We start from the raw sequence: 18,688 nt of genomic DNA on the forward strand, positions 1-18,688 counted from the left end.
TTTATTCCAGACTAAGTTCTTGTTAAAAACTTTATTCCAGACTACGTTCTTGTTGAAAACTTTATTCCAGACTAAGTTCTTGTTAAAAACTTTATTCCAGACTATGTTCTTGTTGAAAACTTTATTCCAGACTAAGTTTTTGTTAAAAACTTTATTCCAGACTACGTTCTTGTTGAAAACTTTATTCCAGACTAAGTTCTTGTTAAAAACTTTATTCCAGACTATGTTCTTGTTGAAAACTTTATTCCAGACTAAGTTTTTGTTAAAAACTTTATTCCAGACTACGTTCTTGTTGAAAACTTTATTCCAGACTAAGTTCTTGTTAAAAACTTTATTCCAGACTACGTTCTTGTTGAAAACTTTATTCCAGACTACGTTCTTGTTGAAGACTTTATTCCAGACTAAGTTCTTGTTGAAAACTTTATTCCAGACTAAGTTCTTGTTGAAAACTTTATTCCAGACTAAGTTCTTGTTAAAAACTTTATTCCAGACTACGTTCTTGTTGAAAACTTTATTCCAGACTACGTTCTTGTTGAAAACTTTATTCCAGACTAAGTTCTTGTTAAAAACTTTATTCCAGACTACGTTCTTGTTGAAGACTTTATTCCAGACTAAGTTCTTGTTGAAAACTTTATTCCAGACTAAGTTCTTGTTGCATGGCTGAAAAGTGCTCCTGATTGTGAAATAAAGTGAAGCAGGTTTACAGTTTGATTCTTCCCTCTTGCACGGACTGGAACAAGTCCTGGGTCAGGGGCACGTAGCCCTGCTGGTCCTCCAGGAAGTACAAGGGCTCCTTGATGAGGGCGGGGTTGAAACCTTCCTCCACCAGCCTCACCTTCATCAGCTTGAAGGTCGCCGTCAGCGACATGGCCTCCTGCACAAGGTCATTCATCTCAGAGAGTTCCATCATCTAATTCATTCATTAAGTACATCGTCAGCAGCAGCCAATCATCTAATTCATGAAGTACATCGTTAGCAGCAGCCAATCATCTAATTCATTAACTAAGTACATTGTTAGCAGCAGCCAATCATCTAATTCATGAAGTACATCGTTAGCAGCAGCCAATCATCTAATTCATTAACTAAGTACATCGTCAGCAGCAGCCAATCATCTAATTCATGAAGTACATCGTTAGCAACAGCCAATCGTCTATTTCATTAACTAAGTACATCGTTAGCAGCAGCCAATCATCTAATTCATTAACTAAGTACATCGTTAGCAGCAGCCAATCATCTAATTCATGAAGTACATCGTTAGCAGCAGCCAATCATTTAATTGATCTAACACAACGTGTTTACCTGGATGTGAATAAAGCGAGGTCGGGTGTATGCAGGTGTGTTTACCTGGATGTGAATAAAGCGAGGTCGGGTGTATGCAGGTGTGTTTACCTGGATGTGAATAAAGGGAGGTCGGGTGTATGCAGGTGTGTTTACCTGGATGTGAATAAAGGGAGGTCGGGTGTATGCAGGTGTGTTTACCTGGATGTGAATAAAAGGAGGTCGGGTGTATGCAGGTGTGTTTACCTGGATGTGAATAAAGCGAGGTCGGGTGTATGCAGGTGTGTTTACCTGGATGTGAATAAAGCGAGGTCGGGTGTATGCAGGTGTGTTTACCTGGATGTGAATAAAGGGAGGTCGGGTGTATGCAGGTGTGTTTACCTGCATGTGAATAAAAGGAGGTCGGGTGTATGCAGGTGTGTTTACCTGGATGTGAATAAAGGGAGGTCGGGTGTATGCAGGTGTGTTTACCTGGATGTGAATAAAGGGAGGTCGGGTGTATGCAGGTGTGTTTACCTGGATGTGAATAAAGGGAGGTCGGGTGTATGCAGGTGTGTTTACCTGGATGTGAATAAAGGGAGGTCGGGTGTATGCAGGTGTGTTTACCTGGATGTGAATAAAGCGAGGTCGGGTGTATGCAGGTGTGTTTACCTGGATGTGAATAAAGGGAGGTTGGGTGCATGCAGGTGTGTTTACCTGGATGTGAATGAAGGGTGGTCGGGTGCATGCAGGTGTGTTTACCTGCATGTGAATAAAGGGAGGTTGGGTGCATGCAGGTGTGTTTACCTGGATGTGAATAAAAGGAGGTCGGGTGTATGCAGGTGTGTTTACCTGGATGCGAATAAAGGGAGGTCGGGTGTATGCAGGTGTGTTTACCTGGATGTGAATAAAGGGAGGTCGGGTGTATGCAGGTGTGTTTACCTGGATGTGAATAAAGGGAGGTCGGGTGTATGCAGGTGTGTTTACCTGGATGTGAATAAAGGGAGGTTGGGTGCATGCAGGTGTGTTTACCTGGATGTGAATAAAAGGAGGTCGGGTGTATGCAGGTGTGTTTACCTGGATGCGAATAAAGGGAGGTCGGGTGTATGCAGGTGTGTTTACCTGGATGTGAATAAAGGGAGGTCGGGTGTATGCAGGTGTGTTTACCTGGATGTGAATAAAGGGAGGTCGGGTGTATGCAGGTGTGTTTACCTGGATGTGAATAAAGGGAGGTCGGGTGCATGCAGGTGTGTTTACCTGGATGTGAATAAAGGGAGGTCGGGTGTATGCAGGTGTGTTTACATGGATGTGAATAAAGCGAGGTCGGGTGTATGCAGGTGTGTTTACCTGGATGTGAATAAAGCGAGGTCGGGTGTATGCAGGTGTGTTTACCTGCATGTGAATAAAAGGAGGTCGGGTGTATGCAGGTGTGTTTACCTGGATGTGAATAAAGGGAGGTCGGGTGTATGCAGGTGTGTTTACCTGGATGTGAATAAAGGGAGGTCGGGTGTATGCAGGTGTGTTTACCTGGATGTGAATAAAAGGAGGTCGGGTGTATGCAGGTGTGTTTACCTGGATGTGAATAAAAGGAGGTCGGGTGTATGCAGGTGTGTTTACCTGGATGTGAATAAAGCGAGGTCGGGTGTATGCAGGTGTGTTTACCTGGATGCGAATAAAGCGAGGTCGGGCGTAGCTGGGAAGGTAACTTTTCACATGCTCATACACCAGCTGGCCATCAAAGTCCATGTTGGCCTTCATACTCAACGCTGCCATTCCAATCCTGCCCTCGTGTCCTGCAACATCAACACAGCACACACACAACTATATATATATATATATATATATATATATATATATATATATATATATATATATATATATATATATATATATATATATATATAAAAGCCAGTAAATTAGAATATTTTGAAAAACTTGATTTATTTCAGTAATTGCATTCAAAAGGTGTAACTTGTACATTATATTTATTCATTGCACACAGACTGATGCATTCAAATGTTTATTTCATTTAATTTTGATGATTTGAAGTGGCAACAAATGAAAATCCAAAATTCCGTGTGTCACAAAATTAGAATATTGTGTAAGGGTTAAATTTTGAAGACACCTGGTGCCACAAACTAATCAGCTGATTAACTCAAAACACCTGCAAAGGGCTTTAAATGGTCTCTCAGTCCAGTTCTGAAGCCTACACAAACATGGGGAAGACTTCAGATTTGACAGCTGTCCAAAAGGCAACCATCGACACATTGCACAAGGAGGGAAAGACACAAAAGGTTATTGCTGAAGAGGCTGGCTGTTCTCAGAGCTCTGTGTCCAAACACATTAATGGAGAGGCAAAGGGAAGGAAAAACTGTGGTCAGAAAAAGTGTACAAGCGATAGGGATCACCGCGCCCTGGTCAAGATTGTGAAAAAAAACCCATTCAAAAATGTGGGGGAGATTCAGAAGGAGTGGACAGCTGCTGGAGTCAGTGCTTCAAGATCCACCACCAAGAGACGCTTGAAAGACATGGGTTTCAACTGCCGCATACCTTGTGTCAAGCCACTGTTGACCAAGAAACAGCGCGAAAAGCGTCTCACCTGGGCTAAGGAAAAAAAGAGCTGGACTGCTGTCCAAAGTCATGTTTTCTGACGAAAGCAAATGTTGCATTTCCTTTGGAAATCGAGGTCCCAGAGTCTGGAGGAAGACAGGAGAGGCACAGGATCCACGTTGCCTGAAGTCTAGTGTAAAGTTTCCACCATCAGTGATGGTTTGGGGTGCCATGTCATCTGCTGGTGTCGGTCCACTCTGTTTCCTGAGATCCAGGGTCAACGCAGCCGTCTACCAGCAAGTTTTAGAGCACTTCATGCTTCCTGCTGCTGACCTGCTCTATGGAGATGGAGATTTCAAGTTCCAACAGGACTTGGCGCCTGCACACAGCGCAAAATCTACCCGTGCCTGGTTTACGGACCATGGTATTTCTGTTCTAAATTGGCCCGCCAACTCCCCTGACCTTAGCCCCATAGAAAATCTGTGGGGTATTGTGAAAAGGAAGATGCAGAATGCCAGACCCAAAAACGCAGAAGAGTTGAAGGCCACTATCAGAGCAACCTGGGCTCTCATAACACCTGAGCAGTGCCAGAAACTCATCGACTCCATGCCACGCCGCATTAACGCAGTCATTGAGGCAAAAGGAGCTCCAACCAAGTATTGAGTATTGTACATGCTCATATTTTTCATTTTCATACTTTTCAGTTGGCCAACATTTCTAAAAATCCCTTTTTTGTATTAGCCTTAAGTAATATTCTAATTTTGTGACACACGGAACTTTGGATTTTCATTTGTTGCCACTTCAAATCATCAAAATTAAATGAAATAAACATTTGAATGCATCAGTCTGTGTGCAATGAATAAATATAATGTACAAGTTACACCTTTTGAATGCAATTACTGAAATAAATCAAGTTTTTCAAAATATTCTAATTTACTGGCTTTTACCTGTATATATATATATATATATATTTTTTTTTTTTTTTTTTTTTTTTACCGGGCCGCGGTCCGGTGGTTGGGGACCACTGGTCTAGAGGATGAAGATAATAATGAAGATGATGATGCAATATTACCTGGCACCTTCACACCGTACACGTTAGCTTCCTCGATGCAGTCAATCATCAGCAGGTGGTCTGACACTTCTGTGGTTGCAACATTCTCTCCTTTCCACCTGTAATTATAGTACACTTCCTCTACTTCATCAATATCAACTATAGTACACTTCCTGTACTTCATCAATATCAACTATAGTACACTTCCTGAACTTCATCATTATCAATTATAGTACACTACCTCTACTTCATCAATATCAATTATAGTACACTTCCTGTACTTCATCAATATCAACTATAGTACACTTCCTGTACTTCATCAATATCAACTATAGTACACTTCCTCTACTTCATCAATATCAACTATAGTACACTTCCTGTACTTCATCAATATCAATTATAGTACACTTCCTCTACTTCATCAATATCAACTATAGTACACTTCCTGTACTTCATCAATATCAATTATAGTACACTTCCTCTACTTCATCAATATCAACTATAGTACACTTCCTGTACTTCATCAATATCAACTCTAGTACACTTCCTGTACTTCATCAATATCAATTATAGTACACTTCCTGTACTTCATCAATATCAACTATAGTACACTTCCTGTACTTCATCAATATCAACTATAGTACACTTCCTGTACTTCATCATTATCAATTATAGTACACTACCTCTACTTCATCAATATCAACTATAGTACACTTCCTGTACTTCATCATTATCAATTATAGTACACTTCCTCTACTTCATCAATATCAACTATAGTACACTTCCTCTACTTCATCAATATCAACTATAGTACACTTCCTCTACTTCATCATTATCAATTATAGTACACTACCTCTACTTCATCAATATCAATTATAGTACACTTCCTCTACTTCATCAATATGAACAACATAACTTAGATTGGTCACATCTAGTCTTAGACTTAGATTGGTCACATCTAGTCTTAGACTTAGATTGGTCACATCTAGTCTTAGACTTAGATTGGTCACATCTAGTCTTAGACTTAGATTGATCACATCTAGTCTTAGACTTAGATTGGTCACATCTAGTCTTAGACTTAGATTGGTCACATCTAGTCTTAGACTTAGATTGGTCACATCTAGTCTTAGACTTATTTTGGTCAGATCTAGTCTTAGACTTATTTTGGTCAGATCTAGTCTTAGACTTAGATCGCTCACATCTAGTCTTAGACTTAAATTGGTTACATCTAGTCTTAGACTAAGATTGGTCACATCTAGTCTTAGACTTAGATTGTTCACATCTAGTCTTAGACTTAGATTGGTCACATCTAGTCTTAGACTTAGATTGTTATATTTAGTCTTAGACTTAGCTTGTTACATCTAGTCTTAGACTTAGATTGTTACATCTAGTCTTGGACTTAGATTGGTCACATCTAGTCTTAGACTTAGATTGTTATATTTCGTCTTAGACTTAGATTGTTACATCTAGTCTTAGACTTAGATTGTTATATTTAGTCTTAGACTTAGATTGTTACATCTAGTCTTAGACTTAGATTGTTACATCTAGTCTTGGACTTAGATTGGTCACATCTAGTCTTAGACTTAGATGGGTCACATCTAGTGTTAGACTTAGATTGGTCACATCTAGTCTTAGACTTAGATTGGTCACATCTAGTCTTAGACTTAGATTGGTCACATCTAGTCTTAGACTTAGATCGGTCACATCTAGTCTTAGACTTAGATCGGTCACATCTAGTCTTAGACTTAGATTGTTACATCTAGTCTTAGAATTAGATTGGTCACATCTAGTCTTAGACTTAGATTGATCACATCTAGTCTTAGACTTAGATTGGTCACATCTAGTCTTAGACTTAGATCGCACACATCTAGTCTTAGACTTAGATTGGTTACATCTAGTCTTAGACTTAGATTGATCACATCTAGTCTTAGACTTATTTTGGTCACATCTAGTCTTAGACTTATTTTGGTCAGATCTAGTCTTAGATTTAGATTGGTCACATCTAGTCTTAGACTTAGATCGCTCACATCTAGTCTTAGACTTAAATTGGTTACATCTAGCCTTAGACTTAGATTGGTCACATCTAGTCTTAGACTTAGATTGTTCACATCTAGTCTTAGACTTAGATTGTTCACATCTAGTCTTAGACTTAGATTGGTCACATCTAGTCTTAGACTTAGATTGGTCACATCTAGTCTTCGACTTAGATTGGTCACATCTAGTCTTAGACTTAGATTGGTCACATCTAGTCTTAGACTTATTTTGGTCACATCTAGTCTTAGACTTAGATGGGTCACATCTAGTCTTAGACTTATTTTGGTCACATCTAGTCTTAGACTTAGATTGGTCACATCTAGTCTTAGACTTATTTTGGTCACATCTAGTCTTAGACTTAGATTGGTCACATCTAGTCTTAGACTTATTTTGGTCACATCTAGTCTTAGACTTAGATTGGTCACATCTAGTCTTAGACTTATTTTGGTCACATCTAGTCTTAGACTTAGATTGGTCACATCTAGTCTTAGACTTAGATTGGTCACATCTAGTCTTAGACTTAGATTGGTCACATCTAGTCTTCGACTTAGATTGGTCACATCTAGTCTTAGACTTAGATTGTTCACATCTAGTCTTAGACTTAGATTGGTCACATCTAGTCTTAGACTTAGATTGGTCACATCTAGTCTTAGACTTAGATTGTTATATTTAGTCTTAGACTTAGATTGTTACATCTAGTCTTAGACTTAGATTGTTATATTTAGTCTTAGACTTAGATTGTTACATCTAGTCTTAGACTTAGATTGTTACATCTAGTCTTGGACTTAGATTGGTCACATCTAGTCTTAGACTTAGATGGGTCACATCTAGTGTTAGACTTAGATTGGTCACATCTAGTCTTAGACTTAGATTGGTCACATCTAGTCTTAGACTTAGATTGGTCACATCTAGTCTTAGACTTAGATCGGTCACATCTAGTCTTAGACTTAGATCGGTCACATCTAGTCTTAGACTTAGATTGTTACATCTAGTCTTAGAATTAGATTGGTCACATCTAGTCTTAGACTTAGATTGATCACATCTAGTCTTAGACTTAGATTGGTCACATCTAGTCTTAGACTTAGATCGCACACATCTACCGGTAGTCTTAGACTTAGATTGGTTACATCTAGTCTTAGACTTAGATTGATCACATCTAGTCTTAGACTTATTTTGGTCACATCTAGTCTTAGACTTATTTTGGTCAGATCTAGTCTTAGATTTAGATTGGTCACATCTAGTCTTAGACTTAGATCGCTCACATCTAGTCTTAGACTTAAATTGGTTACATCTAGTCTTAGACTTAGATTGGTCACATCTAGTCTTAGACTTAGATTGTTCACATCTAGTCTTAGACTTAGATTGTTCACATCTAGTCTTAGACTTAGATTGGTCACATCTAGTCTTAGACTTAGATTGGTCACATCTAGTCTTCGACTTAGATTGGTCACATCTAGTCTTAGACTTAGATTGGTCACATCTAGTCTTAGACTTATTTTGGTCACATCTAGTCTTAGACTTAGATTGGTCACATCTAGTCTTAGACTTATTTTGGTCACATCTAGTCTTAGACTTAGATTGGTCACATCTAGTCTTAGACTTATTTTGGTCACATCTAGTCTTAGACTTAGATTGGTCACATCTAGTCTTAGACTTATTTTGGTCACATCTAGTCTTAGACTTAGATTGGTCACATCTAGTCTTAGACTTAGATTGGTCACATCTAGTCTTAGACTTAGATTGGTCACATCTAGTCTTCGACTTAGATTGGTCACATCTAGTCTTAGACTTAGATTGGTCACATCTAGTCTTAGACTTAGATTGTTCACATCTAGTCTTGGACTTAGATTGGTCACATCTAGTCTTAGACTTAGATTGTTATATTTAGTCTTAGACTTAGATTGTTACATCTAGTCTTAGACTTAGATTGTTACATCTAGTCTTGGACTTAGATTGGTCACATCTAGTCTTAGCCTTAGATTGGTCACATCTAGTGTTAGACTTAGATTGGTCACATCTAGTCTTAGACTTAGATTGGTCACATCTAGTCTTAGACTTAGATTGGTCACATCTAGTCTTAGACTTAGATCGGTCACATCTAGTCTTAGACTTAGATTGTTACATCTAGTCTTAGAATTAGATTGGTCACATCTAGTCTTAGACTTAGATTGGTCACATCTAGTCTTAGACTTAGATTGTTACATCTAGTCTTAGAATTAGATTGGTCACATCTAGTCTTAGACTTAGATTGGTCACATCTAGTCTTAGACTTAGATTGGTCACATCTAGTCTTAGACTTAGATCGGTCACATCTAGTCTTAGACTTAGATTGTTACATCTAGTCTTAGACTTAGATTGGTCACATCTAGTCTTAGACTTAGATTGGTCACATCTAGTCTTAGACTTAGATTGGTCACATCTAGTCTTAGACTTAGATCGGTCACATCTAGTCTTAGACTTAGATTGTTACATCTAGTCTTAGAATTAGATTGGTCACATCTAGTCTTAGACTTAGATTGGTCACATCTAGTCTAAGACTTATTTTGGTCACATCTAGTCTTAGACTTAGATTGGTCACATCTAGTCTTAGACTTATTTTGGTCACATCTAGTCTTAGACTTAGATTGGTCACATCTAGTCTTAGACTTAGATCGCTCACATCTAGTCTTAGACTTAGATTGGTCACATCTAGTCTTAGACTTAGATTGGTCACATCTAGTCTTCGACTTAGATTGGTCACATCTAGTCTTAGACTTAGATTGGTCACATCTAGTCTTAGACTTAGATTGGTCACATCTAGTCTTAGACTTAGATTGGTCACATCTAGTCTTAGACTTAGATTGGTCACATCTAGTCTTCGACTTAGATTGGTCACATCTAGTCTTAGACTTAGATTGGTCACATCTAGTCTTAGACTTAGATCGGTCACATCTAGTCTTAGACTTAGATTGGTCACATCTAGTCTTAGACTTAGATCGCTCACATCTAGTCTTAGACTTAGATTGGTCACATCTAGTCTTAGACTTAGATTGTTCACATCTAGTCTTGGACTTAGATTGGTCACATCTAGTCTTAGACTTAGATTGTTATATTTAGTCTTAGACTTAGATTGTTACATCTAGTCTTAGACTTAGATTGTTACATCTAGTCTTGGACTTAGATTGGTCACATCTAGTCTTAGCCTTAGATTGGTCACATCTAGTGTTAGACTTAGATTGGTCACATCTAGTCTTAGACTTAGATTGGTCACATCTAGTCTTAGACTTAGATTGGTCACATCTAGTCTTAGACTTAGATCGGTCACATCTAGTCTTAGACTTAGATCGGTCACATCTAGTCTTAGACTTAGATTGTTACATCTAGTCTTAGAATTAGATTGGTCACATCTAGTCTTAGACTTAGATTGGTCACATCTAGTCTTAGACTTAGATCGGTCACATCTAGTCTTAGACTTAGATCGGTCACATCTAGTCTTAGACTTAGATTGTTACATCTAGTCTTAGAATTAGATTGGTCACATCTAGTCTTAGACTTAGATTGGTCACATCTAGTCTTAGACTTAGATTGTTACATCTAGTCTTAGAATTAGATTGGTCACATCTAGTCTTAGACTTAGATTGGTCACATCTAGTCTTAGACTTAGATTGGTCACATCTAGTCTTAGACTTAGATCGGTCACATCTAGTCTTAGACTTAGATTGTTACATCTAGTCTTAGACTTAGATTGGTCACATCTAGTCTTAGACTTAGATTGGTCACATCTAGTCTTAGACTTAGATTGGTCACATCTAGTCTTAGACTTAGATCGGTCACATCTAGTCTTAGACTTAGATTGTTACATCTAGTCTTAGAATTAGATTGGTCACATCTAGTCTTAGACTTAGATTGGTCACATCTAGTCTAAGACTTATTTTGGTCACATCTAGTCTTAGACTTAGATTGGTCACATCTAGTCTTAGACTTATTTTGGTCACATCTAGTCTTAGACTTAGATTGGTCACATCTAGTCTTAGACTTAGATCGCTCACATCTAGTCTTAGACTTAGATTGGTCACATCTAGTCTTAGACTTAGATTGGTCACATCTAGTCTTCGACTTAGATTGGTCACATCTAGTCTTAGACTTAGATTGGTCACATCTAGTCTTAGACTTAGATTGGTCACATCTAGTCTTAGACTTAGATTGGTCACATCTAGTCTTAGACTTAGATTGGTCACATCTAGTCTTCGACTTAGATTGGTCACATCTAGTCTTAGACTTAGATTGGTCACATCTAGTCTTAGACTTAGATCGGTCACATCTAGTCTTAGACTTAGATTGGTCACATCTAGTCTTAGACTTAGATCGCTCACATCTAGTCTTAGACTTAGATTGGTCACATCTAGTCTTAGACTTAGATTGTTCACATCTAGTCTTGGACTTAGATTGGTCACATCTAGTCTTAGACTTAGATTGTTATATTTAGTCTTAGACTTAGATTGTTACATCTAGTCTTAGACTTAGATTGTTACATCTAGTCTTGGACTTAGATTGGTCACATCTAGTCTTAGCCTTAGATTGGTCACATCTAGTGTTAGACTTAGATTGGTCACATCTAGTCTTAGACTTAGATTGGTCACATCTAGTCTTAGACTTAGATTGGTCACATCTAGTCTTAGACTTAGATCGGTCACATCTAGTCTTAGACTTAGATCGGTCACATCTAGTCTTAGACTTAGATTGTTACATCTAGTCTTAGAATTAGATTGGTCACATCTAGTCTTAGACTTAGATTGGTCACATCTAGTCTTAGACTTAGATCGGTCACATCTAGTCTTAGACTTAGATCGGTCACATCTAGTCTTAGACTTAGATTGTTACATCTAGTCTTAGAATTAGATTGGTCACATCTAGTCTTAGACTTAGATTGGTCACATCTAGTCTTGCGATGGACTGAAGGTTCTGAGACTAAAATGACCTGATGAATAAGAACAATCATAGATATGTTAACATATATTATAAATTAAATATTCTCCAGGATATTTGAAGGTAGAATTATGACCAATGACAAGATGTTTGTTGAAGATCTCAACTATGATACAGTAACAATTATGTGAGAGTCAGGGATGATGTCATGTTATGTGAGAGTCAGGGATGATGTCATGTTATGTGAGAGTCAAGGATGATGTCATGTTATGTGAGAGTCAAGGATGATGTCATGTTATGTGAGAGTCAAGGATGATGTCATGTTATATGAGAGTCAGGGATGATGTCATGTTATGTGAGAGTCAAGGATGATGTCATGTTGTGTGAGAGTCAAGGATGATGTCATGTTTTGTGAGAGTCAGGGATGATGTCATGTTATGTGAGAGTCAAGGATGATGTCATGTTATGTGAGAGTCAAGGATGATGTCATGTTATGTGAGAGTCAAGGATGATGTCATGTTATATGAGAGTCAGGGATGATGTCATGTTGTGTGAGAGTCAAGGATGATGTCATGTTGTGTGAGAGTCAAGGATGATGTCATGTTATGTGAGAGTCAGGGATGATGTCATGTTATGTGAGAGTCAAGGATGATGTCATGTTATGTGAGAGTCAGGGATGATGTCATGTTATGTGAGAGTCAAGGATGATGTCATGTTATGTGAGAGTCAAGGATGATGTCATGTTATGTGAGAGTCAAGGAAGGATGATGTCATGTTATGTGAGAGTCAAGGATGATGTCATGTTATGTGAGAGTCAAGGAAGGATGATATCATGTTATGTGAGAGTCAAGGAAGGATGATGTCATGTTATGTGAGAGTCAAAGAAGGATGATGTCATGTTATGTGAGAGTCAAGGATGATGTCATGTTATGTGAGAGTCAAGGAAGGATGATATCATGTTATGTGAGAGTCAAGGATGATGTCATGTTATGTGAGAGTCAAGGAAGGATGATGTCATGTTATGTGAGAGTCAAGGAAGGATGATGTCATGTTATGTGAGAGTCAAGGATGATGTCATGTTATGTGAGAGTCAAGGAAGGATGATGTCATGTTATATGAGAGTCAAAGAAGGATGATGTCATGTTTTGCGAGAGTCAAAGAAGGATGATGTCATGTTATGTGAGAGTCAAAGAAGGATGATGTCATGTTATGTGAGAGTCATGGAAGGATGATGTCATGTTATGCGAGAGTCAAGGAAGGATGATATCATGTTATGTGAGAGTCAAAGAAGGATGATGTCATGTTATGTGAGAGTCAAAGAAGGATGATGTCATGTTATGTGAGAGTCAAAGAAGGATGATGTCATGTTATGTGAGAGTCAAGGAAGGATGATGTCATGTTATGTGAGAGTCAAGGATGATGTCATGTTATGTGAGAGTCAAAGAAGGATGATGTCATGTTATGTGAGAGTCAAGGAAGGATGATGTCATGTTATGTGAGAGTCAAGGATGATGTCATGTTATGTGAGAGTCAAGGAAGGATGATGTCATGTTATGTGAGAGTCAAAGAAGGATGATGTCATGTTATGCGAGAGTCAAAGAAGGATGATGTCATGTTATGTGAGAGTCAAAGAAGGATGATGTCATGTTATGTGAGAGTCAAAGAAGGATGATGTCATGTTATGTGAGAGTCAAAGAAGGATGATGTCATGTTATGCGAGAGTCAAAGAAGGATGATGTCATGTTATGTGAGAGTCAAAGAAGGATGATGTCATGTTATGTGAGAGTCAAAGAAGGATGATGTCATGTTATGTGAGAGTCAAGGAAGGATGATATCATGTTATGTGAGAGTCAAAGAAGGATGATATCATGTTATGTGAGAGTCAAAGAAGGGTGATTCATGTTATGTGAGAGTCAAAGAAGGATGATGTCATGTTATGTGAGAGTCAAAGAAGGATGATGTCATGTTATGTGAGAGTCAAAGAAGGATGATGTCATGTTATGCGAGAGTCAAAGAAGGATGATGTCATGTTATGTGAGAGTCAAAGAAGGATGATGTCATGTTATGCGAGAGTCAAAGGAGGATGATGTCATGTTATGTGAGAGTCAAAGAAGGATGATGTCATGTTATGCGAGAGTCAAAGAAGGATGATGTCATGTTATGTGAGAGTCAAGGATGATGTCATGTTATGTGAGAGTCAAGGAAGGATGATGTCATGTTATGTGAGAGTCAAAGAAGGATGATGTCATGTTATGTGAGAGTCAAGGAAGGATGATGTCATGTTATGTGAGAGTCAAAGAAGGATGATGTCATGTGATGCGAGAGTCAAAGGAAGGATGATGTCATGTTATGTGAGAGTCAAGGATGATGTCATGTTATGTGAGAGTCAAGGATGATGTCATGTTATGTGAGAGTCAGGGATGATGTCATGTTATGTGAGAGTCAAGGATGATGTCATGTTGTGTGAGAGTCAGGGATGATGTCATGTTATGTGAGAGTCAAGGATGATGTCATGTTATGTGAGAGTCAAGGATGATGTCATGTTATGTGAGAGTCAAGGATGATATCATGTTATGTGAGAGTCCAGGATGATGTCATGTTATGTGAGAGTCAGGGATGATGTCATGTTATGTGAGAGTCAAGGATGCTGGCATGTTATGTGAGAGTCAGGGATGATGTCATGTTATGTGAGAGTCAAGGATGATGTCATGTTATGTGAGAGTCAAGGAAGGATGATGTCATGTTATGTGAGAGTCAAGGATGATATCATGTTATGTGAGAGTCAAAGAAGGATGATGTCATGTTATGCGAGAGTCAAAGAAGGATGATGTCATGTTATGTGAGAGTCAAGGAAGGATGATGTCATGTTTTGTGAGAGTCAAAGAAGGATGATGTCATGTTATGCGAGAGTCAAGGAAGGATGATGTCATGTTATGTGAGAGTCAAGGAAGGATGATGTCATGTTATGTGAGAGTCAAGGAAGGATGATGTCATGTTATGTGAGAGTCAAAGAAGGATGATGTCATGTTATGTGAGAGTCAAAGAAGGATGATGTCATGTTATGCGAGAGTCAAAGAAGGATGATGTCATGTTATGTGAGAGTCAAGGATGATGTCATGTTATGTGAGAGTCAAAGAAGGATGATGTCATGTTATGTGAGAGTCAAGGAAGGATGATGTCATGTTATGTGAGAGTCAAGGATAGAAGGATGATGTCATGTTATGTGAGAGTCAAGGAAGGATGATGTCATGTTATGTGAGAGTCAAGGAAGGATGATGTCATGTTATGTGAGAGTCAAAGAAGGATGATATCATGTTATGTGAGAGTCAAGGAATGATGATGTCATGTTATGTGAGAGTCAAGGATGATGTCATGTTATGTGAGAGTCAAGGAAGGATGATGTCATGTTATGTGAGAGTCAAAGAAGGATGATGTCATGTTATGCGAGAGTCAAAGAAGGATGATGTCATGTTATGTGAGAGTCAAGGAAGGATGATGTCATGTTATGTGAGAGTCAAAGAAGGATGATGTCATGTTATGTGAGAGTCAAAGAAGGATGATGTCATGTTATGCGAGAGTCAAAGAAGGATGATGTCATGTTATGTGAGAGTCAAGGAAGGATGATGTCATGTTATGTGAGAGTCAAAGAAGGATGATGTCATGTTATGTGAGAGTCAAAGAAGGATGATATCATGTTATGTGAGAGTCAAGGAATGATGATGTCATGTTATGTGAGAGTCAAGGATGATGTCATGTTATGTGAGAGTCAAGGAAGGATGATGTCATGTTATGTGAGAGTCAAAGAAGGATGATGTCATGTTATGCGAGAGTCAAAGAAGGATGATGTCATGTTATGTGAGAGTCAAGGAAGGATGATGTCATGTTATGTGAGAGTCAAAGAAGGATGATGTCATGTTATGTGAGAGTCAAAGAAGGATGATGTCATGTTATGCGAGAGTCAAAGAAGGATGATGTCATGTTATGTGAGAGTCAAGGAAGGATGATGTCATGTTATGTGTGATTGAGGGACCTGAAGGTGTCTCCAACTCGGTCCTGGAAGAAGACAAAGCCTTCATGGTCGATCTTCAAGAGGTCTCCAGTGTTGAAGTAAACGTCTCCTTTGACAAAAACGTCTTTCAGCTTCTTCTTGTCGGTCTGATGTTGGTTTTTGGCATAACCACTGAAGGGGGCGCTCTCTGCGATCCTACACACCAGCAGACCGCTCTCTCCTAAATGCAAGCCAGACAGTTTGGTCTTTACACTCACTTCCTGTCCTGGTGCTCTTCTTTGGTCACTGTTTCCTGTTTGGTCTCTACCTTTACTTTCTGTTCCATGTCCTGTCAGCACACCTAGTCCTGGTTTAATTAGTTCCACCTGGTCCCTCCTTCACTGCTGGATCATTTCTGTCACAGGGGGGTGAGTGTTGCTTTGGCGTGACCCAAGGGTGCAGAGAATGCAAGTACAACACAAGTACAGCATCGGTCTCCCGAGGAAGAACCATCCAGCGCTGAAGGAGGGACCAGGTGGAACTAATTAAACCAGGAATAGGTGTGCTGACAGGACACGGAACAGAAAGCAAAGGTAGAGACCAAAGAGGACCAAACAAGAGCACCAGGACAGGAAGTGATTGTAAACACTGACAGAGGATTTGTGTGACTTGTTGGAATATTCCAGGGCTCACCTCTTGGAACTTCCATGCAAAATCCTTTGGAGTCTCGAACCACCTCCTCTTTCTCCGTATCAAACCTGAGGAGAGCATAATTGTACGCCATCTGAAGGAGAAACCACGGAGAACTTATGACCATCAGGACTTCTTCTAAAGGCAGCCTGGATTGAATGAAAAGTGAGTTTTGTAACTTGCTCAAAGTTAGATTTAGTAGAGTGGGAACACTGTTGAACTACTATCATATATATATATCACTAAGACTTAGTGGGAACACTGTTGAAGCTACTATCATATATATATATCTGACTAAGACTTAGTGGGAACACTGTTGAAGCTACTATCATATATATATATCTGACTAAGACTTAGCAAGTGTGTGAGTAAAGAGCTATGATCAAAATGGTGTACATTTCATGGAGAGTCCAGAGCCATTTTGAGAGACAATGAGCTCGCCAAGACGTAGAGGAGGAACCACAGATCCCTTCAACAACAACAAGACTACTAATCACGGCAGACTTGATGAGAGTCAACAAAGACTACTTTGGGGTAAATGATGATCCAGAAACTTCTATTTTTGAGGCTGAGTATAATGAGGATGATCTACAAGACACTAAGCATCATGTAGCAGTATTGCTCAGTGCTAAATACAAACATAATAAAACAACCACTTACTGTACAATGTCTGCTCTCACTGGGATAAAGACTTTTGGCATGTTTACAGGTAAAAGCCAGTAAATTAGAATATTTTGAAAAACTTGATTTATTTCAGTAATTGCATTCAAAAGGTGTAACTTGTACATTATATTTATTCATTGCACACAGACTGATGCATTCAAATGTTTATTTCATTTAATTTTGATGATTTGAAGTGGCAACAAATGAAAATCCAAAATTCCGTGTGTCACAAAATTAGAATATTACTTAAGGCTAATACAAAAAAGGGATTTTTAGAAATGTTGGCCAACTGAAAAGTATGAAAATGAAAAATATGAGCATGTACAATACTCAATACTTGGTTGGAGCTCCTTTTGCCTCAATTACTGCGTTAATGCGGCGTGGCATGGAGTCGATGAGTTTCTGGCACTGCTCAGGTGTTATGAGAGCCCAGGTTGCTCTGATAGTGGCCTTCAACTCTTCTGCGTTTTTGGGTCTGGCATTCTCCATCTTCCTTTTCACAATACCCCACAGATTTTCTATGGGGCTAAGGTCAGGGGAGTTGGCGGGCCAATTTAGAACAGAAATACCATGGTCCGTAAACCAGGCACGGGTAGATTTTGCGCTGTGTGCAGGTGCCAAGTCCTGTTGGAACTTGAAATCTCCATCTCCATAGAGCAGGTCAGCAGCAAGAAGCATGAAGTGCTCTAAAACTTGCTGGTAGACGGCTGTGTTGACCCTGGATCTCAGGAAACAGAGTGGACCGACACCAGCAGATGACATGGCACCCCAAACCATCACTGATGGTGGAAACTTTACACTAGACTTCAGGCAACGTGGATCCTGTGCCTCTCCTGTCTTCCTCCAGACTCTGGGACCTCGATTTCCAAAGGAAATGCAAAATGTGCTTTCGTCAGAAAACATGACTTTGGACCACTCAGCAGCAGTCCAGCTCTTTTTTTCCTTAGCCCAGGTGAGATGCTTTTCGCGCTGTTTCTTGGTCAACAGTGGCTTGACACGAGGTATGCGGCAGTTGAAACCCATGTCTTTCAAGCGTCTCTTGGTGGTGGATCTTGAAGCACTGACTCCAGCAGCTGTCCACTCCTTCTGAATCTCCCCCACATTTTTGAATGGTTTTTTTTTCACAATCTTGACCAGGGCGCGGTGATCCCTATCGCTTGTACACTTTTTCTGACCACAGTTTTTCCTTCCCTTTGCCTCTCCATTAATGTGTTTGGACACAGAGCTCTGAGAACAGCCAGCCTCTTCAGCAATAACCTTTTGTGTCTTTCCCTCCTTGTGCAATGTGTCGATGGTTGCCTTTTGGACAGCTGTCAAATCTGAAGTCTTCCCCATGTTTGTGTAGGCTTCAGAACTGGACTGAGAGACCATTTAAAGCCCTTTGCAGGTGTTTTGAGTTAATCAGCTGATTAGTTTGTGGCACCAGGTGTCTTCAAAATTTAACCCTTACACAATATTCTAATTTTGTGACACACGGAATTTTGGATTTTCATTTGTTGCCACTTCAAATCATCAAAATTAAATGAAATAAACATTTGAATGCATCAGTC

At 39.2% G+C, this 18,688-nt stretch overlaps 1 protein-coding gene across 1 annotated transcript in view; it reads right to left on the reverse strand.

The window, feature by feature from the left end:
- Nucleotides 1-616: 616 nt before the first annotated feature.
- The window catches only part of LOC133615836 (long-chain fatty acid transport protein 2-like), a 30,311-nt gene continuing 12,239 nt past the window's right edge, over nt 617-18,688 (reverse strand). The window contains exons 6-10 of the mRNA XM_061974674.1: nt 16,479-16,569; nt 15,828-16,026; nt 4,880-4,977; nt 2,920-3,050; nt 617-874 (exon numbers count right to left, since the gene is read on the reverse strand). Coding sequence (XP_061830658.1) covers nt 701-874; nt 2,920-3,050; nt 4,880-4,977; nt 15,828-16,026; nt 16,479-16,569 — 693 coding nt within the window. The 3' untranslated portion in view covers nt 617-700. The remainder of the gene's footprint in view (nt 875-2,919; nt 3,051-4,879; nt 4,978-15,827; nt 16,027-16,478; nt 16,570-18,688) is intronic.

The sequence above is a fragment of the Nerophis lumbriciformis genome, linkage group LG15 (assembly GCF_033978685.3).
Source record: "Nerophis lumbriciformis linkage group LG15, RoL_Nlum_v2.1, whole genome shotgun sequence".
Taxonomy (NCBI): domain Eukaryota; kingdom Metazoa; phylum Chordata; class Actinopteri; order Syngnathiformes; family Syngnathidae; genus Nerophis; species Nerophis lumbriciformis.